The sequence below is a fragment of the Mobula hypostoma genome, chromosome 5 (genome assembly GCF_963921235.1).
Source record: "Mobula hypostoma chromosome 5, sMobHyp1.1, whole genome shotgun sequence".
In the NCBI taxonomy this organism is placed as follows: domain Eukaryota; kingdom Metazoa; phylum Chordata; class Chondrichthyes; order Myliobatiformes; family Myliobatidae; genus Mobula; species Mobula hypostoma.
This window is the reverse complement of record NC_086101.1, coordinates 185,835,591-185,857,210: the sequence shown is the minus strand read 5'-3', so window position 1 is coordinate 185,857,210 and position 21,620 is coordinate 185,835,591. Positions and strand designations below refer to the sequence as shown.

Genomic DNA, 21,620 nt, shown 5'->3' with positions numbered 1-21,620 from the left:
GAGGGGGAGGGATAGAGCCAAGAGCTGGACAGGTGATAGGCAAAAGGGGATACGAGAGGATCATGGGACAGGAGGTCTGGGAAGAAAGACAAGGGGGGGGGTACCCAGAGGATGGGCAAGAGGTATATTCTTTCTCTCACTCTCCTTTTTCTCCCTCTGTCCCTCTGAATATACCTCTTGCCCATCCTCTGGGTCTCCCCCCCCCCCGTTGTCTTCCCGGACCTCCTGTCCCATGATCCTCTCGTATCCCCTTTTGCCTATCACCTGTCCAGCTCTTGGCTCTATCCCTCCCCCTCCTGTCTTCTCCTATCATTTTGGATCTCCCCCTCCCCCTCCAACTTTCAAATCCCTTACTCACTCTTCCTTCAGTTAGTCCTGACGAAGGGTCTCGGCCTGAAACGTCGACTGCACCTCTTCCTACAGATGCTGCCTGGCCTGTTGCGTTCACCAGCAACTTTGATGTGTGTTGCTTGAATTTCCAGCATCTGCAGAATTCCTGTTGTTAGGCTCCAGAAGGACTTAGACAGATTAAGAGAATGAGCAAGAAAGTGGCAAGTGAAATAAAATGTTGGAAAATGCATGGTCGTGCACTTTGATAGTAGAAATAAATGTGCAGACTATTTTCTAAACGGGGAGAAAATCCAAAAATCGGAGATGCAAAGGACCTTGGGAGTCCTCGTGCAGAACACCCTGAAGGTTAACTTGCAGGTTGAGTCAGTGGTGAGAAGGGCAAACGCAGTGTTAGCATTCATTTTAAGAGGTCTAAAACACAAGAATAGGGATGTGCTGCTGAGGCTTTATAAGACAGTAGTGAGGCCTCACCTTGAATATTATGAATAGTTTTGGGCTCCTCATCTGAGGAGAGATGTGCTGGCATTGGACAGTGTTCAGAGGAGGTTCAGAAGGTTGATTCTGGGAATGAAAGGGTTATCGTACAAGGTACGTTTGATGGCTCTGGGTCTGTACTCACTGGAATTTTAAAGGATGAGGGTGGATCTCATTGAACCTTTTTGAATGTTGAAAAGCCTAGACAGTGTAGATGTGGAAAGGGTGTTTCCCATGGTGGTGGAATCTAGAACAAGAGGACACAGCCTCAGGATAGAGGGTGTTGATTTAAAACAGATGTAGAGGATGGTGAATTTGTTACCACAGTTAGCTATGGAGGCCAGGATGTTGGGTGTATTTAAGGCAAAGATTGATTGGTTCTTGAATGGACACGGCATCAAATATTACAGGGTGAAGGCCAGAGAGTGGGGCTGAGGAAGGGAAAAGCGGATCAGCCATGATTGAATGGTGGAGCAGACTTGATAGGCCAAATGCTTCTATGTCTTCGGGTCTTACTGTATGTCCTGAATGATGGATACTGAAATAGGCTGCTCACCACTACCTTTTCAAGGGCAAATAGGGACTGGCAGTAAATAAGTGCTGGCCTTGCCAATGATGTCCTGATCCAAATCTGAAATTAAATAATAAATTTAAAACCAGACAAATGCTCTCAACTCTAGAAGGAAGACAGGATGACCTGTCCCTGTCATCCAGAGAGTAGTTGAGTTAGTGTGCCACGTACATGACCAAGTAAAATTCCTGTTGGAAGTTATATTCCCTGAACGATTATTACTGTTTTGTATAGTATGTAACAAGGAATTTTAATGCTTAATAAATTTCAATTGGGGATTGCTGATAGAGAGACATGATTGAAAACAGCTTATTACTTTGCTTTTGGATGCCAGTAAAAATATACCCACTGCATATTTTCAAATGTTCCTATCTACTGTTGTTCTCCAAAATGTACAGGATGTTATATCAGCGCTTTCATTGTAATGTGTTTTATGATATCAAGATTTACAAAGATATTCATATTCTTTTAACTAAGAATAATAGATGTTTTGTTAAAATGAAAAGAATGCTTGCTATTGGACTCTAGTATTGGGTATCACCATCAATATGGGACTGTCTTGATGAAGGGTCTCAGCCCGAAACGTTGACTGTTTACTATTTTCCATGGATGCTGCCTGACCTGCTGAGTTCCTTTGGCATTTTGTGCGATGTTGCTCTGGATTTCCAACACCTGCGGAATTTCTCATGTTTATACTATGGGATTAAAATATTTTTTCTTAAACATCTTTTGATATGTCAGCTGGGGCATAATCGAATGAGCAAGAAACAAATTGCTGGAGGAACTCAGCAGGTCAAGTAGCATTTGTGGGGTAGGAAGGAATTGTCAATTGTTTAGGATTGAGACCCTGCAACCAGGGCCAATTCCATTCCCCCAGACGTGTCTCAACCCACTGAGTTCTTATAACAGTTTGATTTTTGCTTCAGATCCCAGAATATGCAGTCTTTTGTTTCCATAATTGAGTGATTTTAGGTGCTGTGATCATTTTCAAATCTTGCCCTGAAAACTTGTGATGATCAGTCAAATAGATCTGTGGATTGGCAGCAGAAAATTTCTCACCTGCTAGTTTTATTCATAGTATACCATCTTGAAACCAGAAGATAGCAGAATGGCCAGCTGTTAATTTTGGTCCATAAAATATTGCTTGCTGTTCAATGTTCTAAAGCTCGATAAAACATCCAAGTTGAACAAATACTGGGCAAAACTGATTGTCTGCTATGTCCTGAAATGCAAAAGTTGGTACTGGAAATAAGAAATTATTGGTATCACTGCCCAGGGCTTGGCATATGAGCATATATGAAGGAAAGTATTACCTAATAAGAAATAAGAAACATGAGAAATAGGAGCGGGAGATGGCCATCTGTCCTGTCGAGCCTGCTCTGCCATTCAATAAGATCATGGCTGATCTGGCCATGGACTCATCTCCACCTACCTGCCTTTTCCCATAACACTTAATTCACCTACTATGCAAAAATATATCCAACCTTGTCTTAAATATATTTACTGAGGTAGCCTCCACTGCTTCATTGGGCAGAGAATTCTACAGATTCACCACTCCGAGAAAAGCAGTTCCTCCTCACCTCCGTTCTAAATCTACAGCCTGAATCTTGAGGCTATGCCCCTCAGTTCTAGTCTTACCTGCCAGTGGAAACAACATTCCTGCCTCTATCTTATCTATTCCTTTTATAATTTTATGTTTCAATAAGATCTCTCATTCTTCTGAACTCCAGTGAGTACAGTCCCAGGTGATTGAATCTCTACTCATAGTCTAACCTCCTCATCTCTGGAATCAACCTGGTGAACCTCCTCTGCACTGCTTCCAAAATCAGTAATATTCAGTCAAATATTCCTGCTCAAGATCCAGTCCTTTCCATGTGGACCTGATGTGGGAGAATAGTTTTAGTGTCAAGTAGTACAAAATTTGGTGTGTATGTATCTTGCTGAAGGGCCCATTTCTTACCTGTACAGCTCTGACATCGCAGTAGATAGTGGTACCCATTGTTTGCCTGACTATTATCATATGACAATTTTAATTATAATTTTTCAATGTTGAAAGATCTGTGCAGTTGTATTTGTACATGGTTGAAAGTGTTGGTCAGAGAGCATTTATTATTAAAGTATGCATATTAAATGCAGCCTTGAGATTCGTCTCCTTGCAGGCAGCCACAAAACAAAGAAACCCAATAGAACTCATTTAAAAAAGAGACTTTCACACACCCAATATGCAAAAAAACCCAAATTGTGCAAAAGACAAAAACAAGCAAACAACTGAAGTTCATGAAAGAGAGTCCGCAGTCACGAAGCCTGTCATCACCGATCTTCTTTGAGCACTACTAACTTTTTATTCCAGTTGCTCCTGCTTTAAGTTTTGCTGCACATCCCATCCCTTAAACTGATGATTGGTGGGAGTGGGGAGCAGAGGCAATAAAATGATAGTCACCTATTAATGCAAACAACAGGAATTCTGCAGATGCTGGAAATTCAAGCAACATACATCAAAGTTGCTGGTGAACGCAGCAGGCCAAGCAGCATCTATAGGAAGAGGTGCAGTCGACGTCGAAGGGTCTCGGCCTGAAACGTCGACTGCACCTCTTCCTATAGATGCTGCTTGGCCTGCTGCGTTCACCAGCAACTTTGATGTATGTCACCTATTAATGCTCTGCTTTTTAATTAGGAGGATGTTGGATATGTTTAGCAAGTTATAGAAGGTTATTATTATAATTGGATTCAACTGTAGTGAAATTACAAATACAGTAAATTTCAAATACAGTAATGTCCTATTGTTTACAGGATCATTCTCAATTTTAAAAAAATTCTTGCTGTTGATTGTTTAGATTGAGTTTAATATGAATTTGTGTTTTGTTGTTGAAGGTGTCAATTATACCATGACAAATGGAGGTGGTATTAATAGCACAACACACTTACTGGACCTTTTGGATGAACCTATACCAGGCGTTGGAACATATGATGATTTCCACACCATTGACTGGGTGCGAGAGAAGTGCAAGGACCGGGAAAGGCACAGAAAGGTGGGTGTAGTTAGTCATTTCACATCAAGTAGTGGGGGTGGGAAGAAATTGCTAATTCAGGAATCAGTGGCAATCATAACCTGCTCATTTAATTGGGATCAGAAAATGTTGGAAATATTCAGCAGGGCATGTACTGGTGAGAAAGGTTCAAAGATGTTTCTGGGTGATGAACTTTTCAGGTTCTGATCAAAGATCATTGACCTGAAATGTTAATGTATTTTCTGTCCATAGATGCTGAGTATTTGCAGCACCTTCTGATCTTATTTTGGATTAGAGTCAAATGAAAAGGATCAGTAATTAAGTTATTACTGTCTCAAACAGGTGACCAAATAAGGGTGTCCCAAAGAAGAGTCAGTTTTGATTTTGAAACCGTCAAATGTCACTTTATCAGGTTTTTTTTGTATTTTCGAGAGGCAGAATCTTATAGGATATTATGCTGATACTGACGTTCTACAAGACCTTGTCATCCAATTCCACTGCCCTGTTCTTTCCTCAGCCCTGAAACTTGCCCTTGCAAATTTGTTCAGTTCTCTTTGTAAATCATTGTAGTTTTGGCAGCATGCCCCAGGCCTTAGCAATCTGCTGCAAAATTCAAAGAATAATTTATGTTGCGTCACCTCAGTTTTTCTTTACTAACCATCTTGCTTCTGTGTTCTGTTTATTGATCCTTCTGCCCTGGAAATAGTTTCCCTTTATTTAGTCCTTCAAAACCATTCAAGAGAACAGTGAACACCTGTAGGAAATCAACTATTGATCTTCTCTGGTCTAAGTGAGCAAATATAGCTCATACTGACACAATGAAAAAGTAGTACTCTTTATCCCTGGCCACTGGCTTCATCACCTTTTTATGTATGGTCTTCTGTTTTGTACATCCAAAAAAACTAATTGAAAGAAAAACACTGGACCCTGGATATGTTTTGTCTACTTAGTTTTTCTTTAGTGAAATACTCATATATGACATGCTGCTGAAATGATATACGACGTTCACGTGCTTACATATAACCCATAATGAATTATGTAAACAAAGAATACTTAATTAAACAATATATTTTAAATGTTACTCAATTATTACTGAAATATTAAATATGCTACTCACTGAGTCTCACTTACAGAGTGAATAGAATGACAAAATACCATTGGATATTACGGTGGTGCTGGAGTTCTGCGAGAGCTTGTCATCTAATTCCACTGTCCTAATCTTTCCTCAGTACTGTCCAGTTCTTTCCTCTGCATCCCTGGACCAATTACTTTAAATTAATGTTCCCTGCTTCTGAACAATGTTGAAATAAATAGTTTTCGTCCAGCATCCATGCTACTCTAGCCTATAATAATTATACATATCTTAACTTTCTCTCCTTAAACCTCGTTTTTGATACCCCATTGGGGAAAACAAGTCCACCCTATCCAATCTCTCCCCATAACTAACTGCCTTCAATCACTTGAATCTCCTCTGCATAAGCAGCATTTTTATTTTTGTTTCCGATATCTAGCGCCTGCAGTCACTTCTGCTTCAGTTTCACTGAACATATCTGTGCCAGCCTCCATAGATTAATCTTTATCCTTTGTGATGATCAGCACTGTACCTTAATTTTTTTTTATTAAATTGCCTGCCTTGGAGATTGAACTGACTGTCCTTTTTTTTTGTAAGTTATGGTACAGCATGTCTTGTTCCCCGTTTCTCTGGCACTTTAAATCTGAGCTCAATTTCACATCCCTCTTTCCCTCCAACAGCACCATCAAATCAGCTGGTACTCTTGAGTTTTCTTTCACATCTATGCCAGAAGTCATAATTTTACCGAGCTTACATTGTAATCACCTTTTTTAAATCTGCTCTCTCAGCAGGTTAATTGTCATTAACAGTGCATTTGGGAAACCCTTCAAACTTGGTAAAGTAAGGAAGGACAGAATTGTAATAATACTTTTATAGCTATGATAATCTTTGTGACAGTGTTTGAAGTATGTGGTTTGTCAAAGATTGACAAAGCTTAAATTGTTGATCATTACTTTTGGCAGAATAAGTAATGTTTTAGAACACTTCTGAGGTACAGGTTAAGCATCATTACTATTTTGTTTATCGCTTTAACATTGATTTTGGTTCCTATTTTAAAGTTGCACTATGAATACTAAGATGTTCAGAGTGATCAGAATTCAGTGCAATATTTCATCAGTGTTTGTTATCGCTGAAGGAAAGCTGAATATTTGACAGTTTGCTTCTGAGTGTAGTGTATTATTCAACACTTCTTTTTATTGCAGATTACTAGCAAGAAGAAAGATTCTGTGTGGGAGTTTGTAAAAAGTTTATATGATGCTTGGTCTGGATGGCTGGTTGTAACATTGACTGGTTTGGCATCAGGTAAAACGATGAACACAACATCATTATCAATTATGCACCTATCTGAGGGAGGTGTGGAATGAGCTTCCAGCGAAAGTGCTGGATGTGGGTTTGATTTCAACACTTATGGGAAGTTTGAATGGGTACGTGGATGGGAGGAGTGTGGATCCCTCTACCAACTTCCTTTGGCAGCTTGTTCCATAAACCTAACACAGCCCTCTGGTGAAAAGCTTGTTTTCAGATGCCATTTTAACGCTTTCCCTCTCACGAACATATGCACTCCAGCTTTTAGACTACCTTATCCGAGAAAACACAGCGACCATCCATCTTATCCATGTCCCTCATAATTTTATGAACCTCTGTAAAATCACCCCTCAGGTTCTTTCACTCCAGAGAACACAGTCATAGCCTGTCCAGTCTCTTCTTTTAACTTGAGTCTTCTAGTCTTGACAACAACCTCGTGAATTTTTCCTGCTCCCTTTCTGGGTTAATCACATTCTTCTGTGGAACAGCAACCGGAACTGCAAACAATAATCCAAATACAGACTGGTCAATGTATTAATCAGCTGGAATATGTAAACCATATACTTCACAACCCTGTCTACCTGTGCCACCACTTTCAGGAAACTATGTACTCGATAAACATGAGAAGATTTGCAGATGCTGGAAATACAGTGCACCACACACAAAATGCTGGAGGAACCCAGGTCAGGCAGCATCTTTTGAAATGAATAAACAGTCGATGTTTTGGGCTGAGACCCTTCTGCAGAACTGGAAAGGAAGGGGGAAGACTATGTACTTGTACCCCAATGTCTCTTCATTTCTACAGCACTTGGTCAGAGCCCTGTCTTTACTGTGTACCTCCTGCCCTAGATCATCTTTGAAAGTGCTGCATATATTTGTCTTGAGTTAAATTCATCTGCCATTTCTTAGTTTACTTTCCCAGTTGATCTAGATCCGGTTGTAACCGTAAACAACCTTCTTCCATTGTCCATGGCATAACCAATCTTGGTGTCATCTGCAAAGTTACCATTCATTCCACCTGCATTCAATTGCATACTTTGGCATATATGACAAATAACACTAGACTGATCCCTGATTGGCACTGATCACAGGCCCCCAATCTGTAAAGCAACGCTCTATTTTCACCGCAAACACAAGGAATTCTGCAGATGCTGGAAATTCAAGCAACACACATCAAAGTTGCTGGTGAACGCAGCAGGCCAGGCAGCAAAGGGTCTCAGCCTGAAACGTCGACTGTACCTCTTCCTAGAGATGCTGCCTGGCCTGCTGCGTTTACCAGCAACTTTGATGTGTGTTGCTCTATGTTCACCATCTGATTTGACCCAATTTTGTTTCCAATTGATGACTGAAGAGTATGAAGATGCTGTGTTCTCTAGAGAGAGAGAGGGAAAAAAACGAAATGCTGATGGAACTGAGCAAGTCAGACAGAATCTGCAGAGGAAAATGAACAGTTAATGGTTCAGATCAAGATGCTTAATGTGTGTTGATTTATTGGACTCAATCTTGTATTTCAATGCAGCAACTGTACATCCTGTGTTAAAAGAATTTTGTAAATGAAATTCACTTTAACTTGTGAAAGGTAGAGTGATACATTGTTGGCAAATATAGCATCTTGGCTTTACTTCTGTGGGGCAAACTTGAGGGTGAATGGCTTACAGTTGCTTTTATTTTGTACCATGTAAAATCTTGAGTTTGACAAGAATGAGATTATGCAATAAACAATGTACGGTGGATAAATGATTGATTCATCCTAAATTAAAGAACATTGACAACTAAAGGTGTGATTTCATTTGACAAATTCAGGTGCCTTGGCTGGTTTAATAGATATTGCTGCAGACTGGATGACTGATTTAAAGGAAGGCATATGTCTGAGTGCATTGTGGTTCAATCATGAACAGTGCTGCTGGGGATCGAGTGAGACGACGTTTGAAGCAAGAAACAAATGTCCTCAATGGAAAACGTGGGCCGAATTAATAATTGGACAGGCAGATGTAAGTAGGTTCACTTCTATCAAAGTGCATGACCATATACTTTCCAACACTGTATTGCATCTGGCACTTCTTTGCTTATTTGCCTAATCTCTTCTGCAGCACTTCTACTTCTTCAAAGCTACCTGCCCCTCCACCTATCTTCGTGTCATCTGCAAACTTGGCCACAATGCCATCAGTTCTGCCATCCAAAACATCTCATAGACATTCTAGAAATTACCCCTCATGGGATCCAGCTCCAACATGATTTTCCCAATCTACCTGCATGTTGAAATCCCCCATGACATTAACATTGCCCTTTTAGTATGCATTTCTATCTCCTGTTGTAATTTATAGACTACATCTTTACTACTGTTTGGAGGTCTATATGTAACTCCCATAAGAGTCCTTTTACCTTTGCATTTTCTTAGCTCTACCCACAATGATTTTATACCTTCTGATCCACATTGTTTCTAATAATTTGAGTTCACTTTTTACCAACAGAGTCACTTCACCCCTTCGGCCTACCTGTCTGTCCGCTCGTTATAATGTTTAATTTTGGACGTTAAGCTCCCAGCTATAATCTTCTTTCATCCACAATTCAGTGAATCCCACTACATCATGCATGCCAATCTATAACTGTGCATCCATCTTATTCCGTAACAGTGTGCCTTCAAATATAACACCTTCAGTCCTGTATTCACCACCTTTTATGATTTTTGGCCCCTTTTACATTGCCACTCATCCTACTCATTGCAATTTTGCCCTATCATCACTCTGTTCTTGCTAGCAGTCTCGCTACACACTGCCTCTGTTTGTAAACCAAGCACCTCACCTTCTGCCCTATCACTTCACTTCCATCCCCTGCCAAGTTATATAAACTCTCCCAAACAAGCCTCGCAAACCCGCCGTCAAGGATATTGGTTCTCCTTGGGTTCAGGTGTAACCCATTCTTTTTGTACAGGTCACACCTTCCTCAGAAGAGATCCCAAAGATCCAGAAATCTGAATTCCTGCCCCCTGCACTAGTTCCTGAGCCACACATTCATCTGCCAAATCATCCTGTTCTGCCCCTCACTGGCACATGGCACAGGCAGCAGTCCAGAGATTAGTACCCTGTAGGTCCTGCTTTTCAGCTTTCTACTTAGCTTCCTAAAATCTCTCTTAAGGACCTCCTCACCTTTCCTACTTATGTTATTGGTGCCAATATGTACCAAGACTTCAGGCTGCTCACCCTCCCCCTTTTAGAATGTCAAATAGACCCGATCTGAGACATCCCTGACCCTGGCACCTTTGAGGCAACATACCATCTGGATGTCTCTTTGGTGTCCACAGAATCTCGTCGCTATTCCTCTTAACTATGGAATTTCCTGTAACCACTGCAGTCCTCTTCACCTTCCTTCTCTCCTGAGCTTCAGTGCCAGAGACCTGGTTGCTGCAGCTCCCAAGCCAGTAGGTCACCCCCTCAACAGTGTCCAAGTGGTATATTTATTATTGAGAGGAATGGCTACAGGTGTACTCTGCATTGGCTGTCCATTTCCTTTCTCATGCCAGTCACCCAGTTACCTGCCTCCTGCGACCTAAGGGTGGCTACTCCTGTAGCTCCTATCTATCACTTGGTCAGTCTCCCATATGAGCCGAAGGTAACCGAGCTGCAGCTCCAGTTCCTTAACCTGTTCGCAGAGGAGCTGCAGCTGTCTGCACACGATGCAGTTGTGGTTATCTGGAAGACTGGAAGTCTCCCAGAATTCCCACATCTCACACACAGAACAAAACACAGCCCTGAGCCGTTCTCACTGCACTAGCTGTAACCTAACAGACAAAGAATGAAAAATAAAAAGGAAGAAGTGTTGAGGTAAGCAGTTAGTCTAGGTTTTCAGGCAAGCAGTTCAGTGCTATAATGGTAATGTGTATAGAACGGACATTTAATGAGTTACTCAACCCACCAGGAGGTGTCCCTATGTTATCCTTTCTTCATTTAAAATACCTGGAGGGTTCAACAAACATTTGATTTTTATCTCATTTTTTGTGCCATTTTAACCTCTAATGCAGCCCCAACCCACCTGTTTTTCTGAGTTATGTTCTAATCCAAAATAATGCATTTAATAATTTTGCCATTTCTTACTTCTATAATTTGTCCTGCCTATGGGAGCCAGATTTACTTTACAATTTACTGAACACGCTTTTCAATTTTAACAACCTTTCTGTATGCCTAGTTTCATATTTCTTCTTTTTGTTTTTAGCTTAATTTTTCCTGACCTTTAAAACTGTCTCGTTCCTGGTGCCAACTGCTAATGTTTTGTATCTGTTGGTTAAATCAAACAGAAACTCTTAATATCTCTAGTTATACTGGTATTAATTTTCTTTCCTCAAAGAAATCAGTTGATTTTGAAAGCAAAATTATATTTTGGGCTTTTTAAAGAAGAGAACAATTGGAGGGTGTTTGTTCTGCTGTTGACAGTGTTTGACCTGAAAACCTGATGCTTTGTATTTGCCTAATGGTGATCATATGCCTGAAATAGGAGTGAACACGAATATAAAAGATGTATGAGTATAAGTTTCCCTAATGCTTGCAAGCCCTTAATCAGATTTTCAATGGAATGTTTTCCAGGGTCCAGGCTCTTATATAATGAACTACATTATGTACATCTTCTGGGCCTTGGGATTTGGCTTCCTGGCTGTTTCCTTAGTGAAGGTATTTGCTCCCTATGCCTGCGGCTCTGGGATTCCAGAGGTGAGGTTTGAGAATTTTTAAGAAGTGCTTTAACAATGTTACTATTTTGACCATCATTATCATATCTACACACCCTTATTTCTGCAATTAAACCAATAAAGTTGCTGGAAATGGATGACTGGTCTGCAACACCCAGGGGTTCCCAACCCGAGGTGTACGGACTGCTGGGTTAATGGTCGGAGTGCATGGCATTAAAAAGGCCCTGGTATATCCTTGAAGAGTAAACCAGACAACTGATGTTTTACCTATAGGAGCCATGATGTGTTGTCAGATTATATGGACATAAAAGGTTCTGGCCTAGACTGTCAAAATTGATTGTTGGAGGATCAGGGGGGAGGACATCAATTCCCAAGAATAATGTCTCCCAGAAGAAGTAAATTAGCAGACAACAAAGAGATTCCTGGACAATGAAAAAGAGATGAAAACCTCTTTGGAGAGTTACTCTGTATCTAACTTCTGAAGTCCATTGGCAAAAATAGAATAACCATACTCTCCTTAGTATGTCAGACATGATATTGACTGCATTTTGACAAGTGACAATATGGCACTTTTTTTTATACAACAAATATAGTTTGTTTTCTATATATAGTTGTGTACTAAGAGAAGTGAAATAGCATCTTGATAGAGTGCTAACCATAATTTATTGTCAAAATTAGCTAGTTTAAAATGTCTTTGGGTTCTTCAAAATATATTAATTCATCCATGAAGAAATATCTACCAATTTTCCCACTGTGGCATCCAATTTACAGAATCAGGACAGGGTTACCACACAGAGCACGTATATTCAGCTCACTTTGTCCATGCTGGTTTTATTCTCCCTGCCTTTGTCTAAGTCCTTCATAACTTTAATTACATTCAAGTTGCCTAATGTCAGTTTGCATCAATCACTATGTATGAAAAAGCATTCCTGATACAAGACCTAAGACTTTAGCTTTAGCTTTAACCTTCACTCTTATTCTTACATGAGCTAATGGTTAATTAATGTTGACATGCATTGAAGTAGAATATCAAACTTCCCATTGTAACTGGTACTTTTTTTTTATAAATGCTTTCGAAGAATCTAAAATATAATTTGGAACTAAGAGAACCATTCATATGTCTAGTAGAGTTATGCAATCAATCCTATTCCCTTATCTGCAGCCCTATTCCTTCCAGTGCCTATCACTTTCTTCCCTAATTTAGACCTCAAGACTTCGGAGCAGAATTCGGCTATTTGGCCCATCGAGTCTGCTCTACCATTCCAATATGGCTGATTTATTATCCCTCTCAAACCCATTCTCCTGCCTTCTCACCATAACCGTTGGCATACTTATTAATGAGGACCATAAGGCAAAGGAGCAGAATTAGGCCCATTGAGTCTGTTCTGCCATTCCATCGTGGCTGAATTTATTCCACCACATTCACTTGCAGTGAGCTACAGATCATAACTGATCTCTCCATTTAGAAATGAAGTTTTTCCTCGCTTCTCTCTTTTATTTCCAGAATATGAGGTCTGAGCTGGCTAGTTTTTGAACTCACTAATTATGTGAACAGCTTTCCTCCATTTATACTATGATCTTGTGCTCCTCTACCATATTCCTCTCATCCTTCATTGCTCCAAGGAGGCTTCTCCAATCTTACTGGTGAAATCTTCATTCCTAGAACCATTCCATTAAATCTCTTCTGCACCTTTTCTGGGACCTTCATATCCTTAAAGTCAGGTGACAAAATTGAATGCAATATTCTAGCTGTGGTTTTACAAGTGCTTTATAAAAGTTCATTTTAACTTCCCCCTTCTTTTAATTTCCCTCTATTTATAAAAGTTAGGGTCTGGCCTGCTCGACTGTCTCAAAAGTATTCAATGTAATTAATTGACCACTTTCTCAATAATCCCTGTGTGGGAGTAAATTGAAAGATTACACAGTGTTCGAAATAAAAGGTGATTTATTAAAAGCTGGTGTGCACCAGGAGACCAGCCTAAGCTGATCTACCTGGGCATGAACTTGATACAACTTTTCCAGTCTCACTTGACAAGATTACCAGTAAATCTACATTTTGATAACAGAATAGTGATGACAGAAAGACTTAATTAAGGAACGGACTAGATCCTGATTGGAGAATAAAATGATTATCCACAGCTGAAACAGCAAATCCAATTTTTCTTTTACAATGGGTGCACGCTATAACGTACAGTACTGTGCAAAAGTCTGAGGCACACATATCTATAGCTAGAGTGTCTAAGACTTTTGCACAGTTTTGTATTTGTCACCGTGGAGTGTAGAATGTTTGTAAATCTGGCGGAAACAAAGGATGTTGGGAATGGGAAGGGTGTGGGACAGATGGCAGAGAGGGAGTGCTTGGGCAGGGGGTGGCATGGGTGCAGATAGTCCCAGCCCTGAGGTACCAGGCAAGGCCATTTGTTTCTAAGCAATTGCCTTATTGATCATTACAGAATATCTCTCCAATGCTTCCCATTCTCTCCCCTCTCAATTCCCCTCTCCCTGCCCCCTTCCTATTCTCCGTCCACAATAGAGACCCATGTCAGAAACTGGTTTATCATTACTCACATAAGTCATGAATTTTTTTTTGTTTTTTGTTTGCAGCGGTACAGTGGGATAAGGGTTTATGCACATACACTCCCAGGTCCCTTTGTTCCTTTCTTTTCTTTAGAACTTTGTGTTCGGTCACTATTGTCTCTTTCTGTCAAAGCATATCACTTCACATTATTTTTAATCCAAGGTTAAATGCTATGTGTGTTTCTCTTTTACAGATTAAAACTATTCTTAGTGGCTTCATCATCCGAGGCTACCTCGGCAAATGGACCTTGCTAATTAAAACAATCACACTGGTTTTAGCTGTGGCTTCTGGACTGAGTTTGGGGAAAGAGGGTCCCCTTGTTCATGTTGCCTGTTGCTGTGGAAATATCTTCTCCTATTTATTCCCAAAATACAACAAAAATGAGGCAAAGAAGCGGGAGGTATGTTGCCTGAAGTACTCTTTTCACCTTAAATTGGAGACCTTTCTCTTTCAGCTGTTTGACAGTCTTTTAGTGTTTACTTTGTTTGCCATCATCATAATGGTATGTATGTCCTTTAATGAGTTTTCTGCCTTGAGTAGAAGTTGGGTATATTTACTGTAGCACCTATGGGTCTAAATCTGTCTTGCTGTTTACGTTCACTGACCACACTATTTCTTTCCTTTCTCTGGCCGTATGGGTCTGATCCTCCAGGCCTTGTTGACACATCAAACCCATGAAGTGGAGCAACCTACAAGCAGCAATGAGGCCTTGGATGGTGGCCTCTAATGACTTTTTCCACAGACTCTTGTTTTCAAATGTTTTTTTAAGCTGTTATAACAATCTCTGATAACTAAAAACGATTAAATTGTTAAAGGAATTTTAAAACATCTTATAAGTATAGTTAAGTGATAGAATTTTAGTGTAACACATTTGACAAGACTGGGCCTGCAGAGTGGGCTGGTCTAGAAGGTTAAGGCACAAGGGGTGCAAAATATGTTGTCAGACTGGGTCTAAAATTGGCCTGTTGCTAGGAGATAGTAGTAATATGGATAGGTATTTATCTGACAGGAGCTCTGTAGCAGGTGACAGACATCCCACCCTGCAAAAACTCAAACAACAGGAATTCTGCAGATGCTGGAAATTCAAGCAACACACATAAAAGTTGCTGGTGAACGCAGCAGGCCAGGCAGCATCTGTAGGAAGAGGTGCAGTCGACGTTTCAGGCCGAGACCCTTCGTTAGGACTAACTGAAGGAAGAGTGAGTAAGGGATTTGAAAGTTGGAGGGGGAGGGGGAGATCCAAAATGATAGGAGAAGACAGGAGGGGGAGGGATGGATAGATCCTTACTCACTCTTCCTTCAGTTAGTCCTGACGAAGGGTCTCGGCCTGAAACGTCGACTGCACCTCTTCCTAGAGATGCTGCCTGGCCTGCTGCGTTCACCAGCAACTTTTATGTGTGTTGCTGCAAAAACTCATTTCAGGGAGGTACCACCACCATTTCAGGGAGGTAGCACCCCCGGCCCCTGCAACCCCATATTCCCCTCCCCCCAAGTCGACCTCCAAGGGTGTATGTAATACTTCGTTTAGTGATTTTTTCTAATCTTCAAACCAAGTTGGGTATATGCAGAAAATGTGACATTAAAATATGTACTTATATTATCATGTTTATTCTATTACAATTTTAAGCAAGTCTACCGGGAGTTTGGCCTCATCACGTAGGACATCAATAGAGTAGCTCCTTAGCAGCTAGCCAGCTAGTTTAAATAACGGTAGCTACACTAATGAACAAATGACACCTGTTAAACTCATCTCAACATGTCTTTTACATTTTAACCCACCATGGGCAATAGAAAAGTCACTGTCGCAACAGTGCAGCGAGCAACACTCATTATTTTTGAGGTCAACTGTAAAGCCTGCCCACAGAGAAAACTGATAGGTCTACTTAGCATGGGTCCCCAACCTTTCTTGCACCGTGGATCGGTTTAATATTGACAATATTCTTGCGGACCAGCCGACCGGGGGTGCGGGGGCGGCGGGGGGGGGGTGTTAATCACGACCGGAGTATAGATGATATTCACTTATAAGTGACTTATAACTTATAAGCTTACAAGTCACTTATAAGTGGCTAATATACTCAATTTCGTTTCTAAAAGGGTTTACCTAACGAATTTAATATTAAACACTCAGTGCATATTTTCCTCGCATGAATATAGTGATAAGTCAATTATAAGTCACTTATAAGTCAATAGCATCATAACATTTTAAGTAACGTTTGGATATTAAACACACAGCACGTATTTTCCTCGTATGAACATATAAAATCATTGCAACACACCAATATCGCTGAATCAGTGGGAGCCCTGGGCTTGTTTCCCTGCAACAAGACGGTCCCATCGAGGGGTGATGGGAGACAGTGATACACGAAGGGGGTTCCTTATGTCCAGTCTATTCTGCAGTTTTGTTTTCATTGCATTTATTGCAGAAAACCCCGCTTCGCAGAGATATGATGTTGGAAATGGAAGCAACGTTTTCAGTGCTTCTGTGGCTATCTCAGGATATTCAGCCTTGACTTTGATCCAAAATGCCGGCAGAGATGTTATGTCAAACATACTTTTCAGCTCGCCGTCATTTGCAAGCTCGAGGAGTTGATCTTCTTCCTGTGCTGACATGGATGACACGTGGGTAATGACCTCGCGTGCGTTCAAGTTCAACAGTGGGCATGACAGGGAATGAGGAAAGGTGCAGCTGACTCATATCGTTTCATATCGTCAAATCATATCGTTTCCTCGCGGCTTGGTGGTTGGGGACCACTCTTAGCATGAAGAGAGGCCAATCAGGATGCTCGCTCTTGCTCTCCCTCTCCATCTCAAAAAAAATCGATTTCTGGGATATTGTATATAATTTCCGGGCATCAGGGAGCTGCTATCAATAGGCGGGAGACTCCCGAAACTTCTGAGAGAGGTGGGATGTCTGAGGTGATGTACTCCAGAGATCTGTGCAGAGACCTTTGTTTATAAGACCATAAGACATAGAGGCAGAATTAGGACATTTGGCCCATTGAGTCTGCTCTGCCATTCAGTCATGGCTGATCCTTTTTTCCCTCCTCAGCCCCACTTCCCAGCCTTCTCCCCATAACCTTTGATGCCATATCCAATCAAGAATCTATCAAGCTCTGCCTTAAATACAGCCAATGAACTGGCCTCTATAGCTGCCTCTGGTAACAAATTCCACAAATTCCCCACTTTGGCAAAAGAAATTTCTCTGTATATCTGTTTTAAATGGACACCCCTCTATTCTGAGGCTGTGCCCTCTTGTCTTAGACTGCCCCGGCGTGGGAAACATCCTTTCCACATCTACTCTGTCTAGGCTTTTCATTATTCAAGAAATTTCAATGAGATCCCCCATCATCCTTCTAAATTCCATCTGTGGAGTCATCATTGTGAACCATCCCTGAACCCTCTCCAGTGCCAGCACATCCTTTCTTAGATGAGGAGACCAAAGTTGTTCACAATACCTCAAGGTAAAGCTTCAACGTCACGTCCCTGCTCTTGTATTCTAGACCTCTGGAAATGAATGCTAACATTGCATTTGCCTTCCTCACCCCTGACTATCTGCAAGTTAACCTTTAGGGTGTTCTGCACAACGACTCCCAAGACCCTTTGTATCTCAGATTCCGGGATTTTCTCCCCATTTAGAAGATAGTCTGCACATTTATTTCTAACACCAAAGTGCATGACCTTGAATTTTCCAACATTATATTTAATTTGCCACTTTCTTGCCCATTCTCCTAATCTCCTGTAATACCATGGGTTCATAACTTAGTAAGCAGCCTCATGTGTGGCACCTTTTCAGAGGCCTTCTGAAAATCCAAATATACATCATCCACTGCATCCCCTGGTCTGTAAGTTTCTTTCCACTGCCTCCTTCCTTTCTTAGAGTGGAGTGACATTTGCAATTCACCAGTCCTTCGGCACCATGCCAGAGTCCAATGATTTTTGAAAGATCATTACTATTGTCTCCGCAATCTCTACGCTACCTTTTTCGGAACCCTAGGGTGCTGTTCTTCTGGTCCAGGTGACTTGTGTACCCTTAAGTCTTTCAGCTTTTTGAGCGCTATGGCAGCATGCTACCACCCACACTGGACCCCCTATAATTCACCTACCGACACAACCGATCAACAGATGGCACAATAGCCACAGCTCTACACACCGTCCTTGAACATCTGGAGAAGAGGGATGCTTATGTGAGAATGCTGTTCTTGAACTACAAGTTCAGCATTCAACATCATAATTCCCTCTTGGCTTGACAAGAAGCTCAGAGACCTCAGCCTTCACCCTGCCTTGTCTAACTGGATCCTGGACTTCCTTCAGATCACCAGCAGGTGGTAAGAGTGGGCTCCCCCACAGCTCCAGTCTGTTGATTAAATTTGCTGACAACACTACACTGATTGGCCTAATCTCAAATAATAATGAGGCAGCCTACAGAGAAGAAGTTACCACCCTGACACAGTGGTGTCAAGAAAACATCCTCTCCCTGAACGTCTCAAAAATAAAGGAGCTGGTTGTGGACTACAGGAGGAATAGAGACAGGCTAGCCCCTATTGACATCAATGGATTTGGCATTGAGAGGGTGAACAGCTTTAAGTTCTTCGGCATAAATATCACCAAGGATCTCACATGGTCTGTACACACTGGCTGTGTGGTGAAAAAGGCACAACAGCGTCTCTTTCATCTCAGATAGTTGAAGAAGTTTGGTATGGGCCCCCAAATCCTAAGAACTTTCTATAGGGGCACAATTGAGAGCATCCTGACTGGCTGCATCACTGCCTGGTATGGGAACTGTACTTCCCTCAATCGCAGGACTCTGCAGAGAGTGGTGCGGACAGCCCAGCTCATCTGTGTGTGTGAACGTCCCACTATTCAGGACATTTACATAGACAGGTGTGTACAAAAGTCCTGAAGGATCATTGGAGACCCGAGTCACCCCACCCACAAACTTCCAGCTGCTACCATCTGGGAAACGGTGCTGCAGTATAAAAGCCAGGACCAACAGGCTCTGGGACAGCTTCTTCCACCAGGCCATCAGACTGCTTACTCATGCTGACACAACTGTATTTCTATGTTATATTGACCATCCTGTTGTACATACTATTTATTATAAATGACTATAAATTGCATATTTGTACATTTAGACGGAGATGTAACGTAAAGATTTTTACTCCTCATGTATATGAAGGATGTAAGTAATAAAGTCAATACAATTCAACCTGCTCTCTTGTAATAGTAACTGCACTCACTTCTCTTCCCTCACACCTTTCAACATGTGGCACACTGCTAGTGTCTTCCACAGTGAAGGCTGATGCAAAATACTCAATTAGTTCATCTGCCATTTCCTTGTCCCCTGTTATTATTTCTCTGGCCTCATTTACTAGCAGTACTATGCTCGCTCTCATCTCTCTTTTATATTTCACATACTCAAGAGCTTTTACTATCCACTTTGATATTATTTGCTAGCTTACTTTCATAATTAAACTCTTCCCTCTAATGATTCTTTTAGTTGCTGTCCATATGTTTTTAAAAGCTTCCCAATCCTCTGTCTTCCTACTAATTTTTGCTTTGTTGTATGTTTCTCTGTTTTGCTTTTACATTAGCTTTGACTTCCCTTGTCAGCCACAGTTGTACTATTTTGCCATTTGAGTATTTCTTTGTTTTTGGAATATATTTATCCTGCACCTTCCTCATTTTTTTCCAGAAACGCACGCCATTGTTGCTGTGCTATCATCCCTGCCAGTATCTTCTTCCAATTTACTTTGGCCAGCTCCTCTCTCATTATCAATGTAATTTCCTTTACTGCACTGAAATACTGCTATGTCAGACTTTACTTTCTCCCTATCAAATTTCAAGTTAAACTCAATCATATTGTGATCACTGCCTTCCAAGAGTTCTTTTACCTGAAGCTCCCTAATCACTCCCAGTTCATTACATGACACTTAATCCGGTATAGTTGATCCACTAGTAGGGTCAATGACAAACTGCTCTAAAAAGCCAATTTAGAGGCATTCAACAAACTCGCTCTCTTGAGATTCATTACCAACCTGATTTTCCCAATAGACATGCATGTTGAAACCTACCATGACTTTCATAACATTGCCTTTTTGACATGCCTTTTGTATTCCCATTGTAATCTGTGGTCCATATCCCAGTTACTTTTGGGAGACCTGTATATAATTGCCATTAGGGTCCTTTTACCCTTGCAGTTTCTTAACTTAACCAATAAGGATTCAACATCTTATCCAGTGTCATTTTTCTACTGATTTGATGCCATTCTTTACCAGCAGAGCAACGCCACCCCTCTGCCTACCTTCCTATACCTCCAATACAACGTGTAACCTTGGACATTCAGATCCCAACTGCAACTATCTTTCAGCCACGATTCTGTGATGGTCACAACATCATTACCCAAAAGTCTGTAAAGGTGCAACAAGATCATCCACCTTATTTCTTATACTCCGTGCATTGAGATACTTCTTCAGCAGTTTGAACGGGGCACAACTGTACAAGTGCATAGAGGTCGGCCAGTGAGAACAGCAGTAAGAGTTTAAAGCGAGCAGGGTTGAAAAGGTGATGGTTATTTCTTCAGCAGTTTGAACAGGGCATGAATACACAAGCGTGTGGAGATAGGCCAGTGAGAACACCGGGAAGAGTTTAAAAGGAGACAGCTTTACAGAGTGGGCGTAGGAGTAGTGGGAGACAGAATAGGAAAGCTTTGGCTCAACGGGGCTTCGGTGATAATGGGTCGAGGCGAGGTAGGTTATCTGTTTAGAATACAGACAGAAAGAATATGTGTGAGGCAGGTTTTCTGTGCTCGGTGTCAGATGTGGGAGGTCCTGGAGAATCCCAGCCTCCTAGATGGCCACATCTGCACCAGGTGTGTTGAGCTGCAGCTCCTTAGGGACCGTGTTAGGGAACTGGAGCTGCAACTCAATGACCTTTGTCTGGTCAGGGAGAGTGAGGAGGTGATACAGAGGAGCTATAGGCTGGTAATCACTCTGGGGCCTGGGGAGACTGAGAAGTGGGTAACAGTCAGAAGAGGAAAGGGCAAGAGTCAGGTACTAGAGAGTATCCCTGTGGCTGTGCCCCTTAACAATAAGTACTCCTGTTTGAATAGTACTGGGGGAGACAGCCTACCTGGGGGAAGCAACAGTGGTCGCGCCTCTGGCACAGACTCTGGCCCTGTGGCTCAAAAGCGTAGGGAAAGGAAGAGGATGGCAGTAGCGATAGGGGACTCTATAGTTAGGGGGTCAGACAGGCGATTCTGTAGATGCAGGAAAAAAACACAGATGGTAGTTTGCCTGCCAGGTGCCGGGGTCCGGGATGTTTCTGATCGCATCCACGATATCTTGAAGTGGGAAGAAGAACAGCAAGAGGTCGTGGTACATATTGGTACCAACGACATAGGTAGGAAATGGGAGGAGGTCCTGAAAGCAGACTACAAGGAGTTTGGAAGGAAGCTGAGAAGCAGGAGCCCAAAGGTAGTAATCTTGGGATTACTGCCTGTGCCACGTGACAGTGAGTATAGGAATAAAATGATGTGGAGAATAAATGCGTGGCTGAGGGATTGGAGCAGGGGGCAGGGATTCAGA

The 21,620-nt window shown here is 41.6% G+C and overlaps 1 protein-coding gene across 3 annotated transcripts in view; it reads left to right on the top strand.

Moving 5' to 3' along the window:
* Positions 1-21,620, top strand: part of clcn3 (chloride channel 3) — a 237,530-nt gene that overhangs the window by 146,747 nt on the left and 69,163 nt on the right. For all 3 annotated transcript variants that reach the window (XM_063049499.1, XM_063049496.1, XM_063049498.1), the window contains 5 exons: positions 4,268-4,425; positions 6,679-6,778; positions 8,585-8,772; positions 11,359-11,481; positions 14,231-14,437. In XM_063049499.1, the coding sequence (XP_062905569.1) occupies positions 4,268-4,425; positions 6,679-6,778; positions 8,585-8,772; positions 11,359-11,481; positions 14,231-14,437 (776 nt within the window). The remainder of the gene's footprint in view (positions 1-4,267; positions 4,426-6,678; positions 6,779-8,584; positions 8,773-11,358; positions 11,482-14,230; positions 14,438-21,620) is intronic.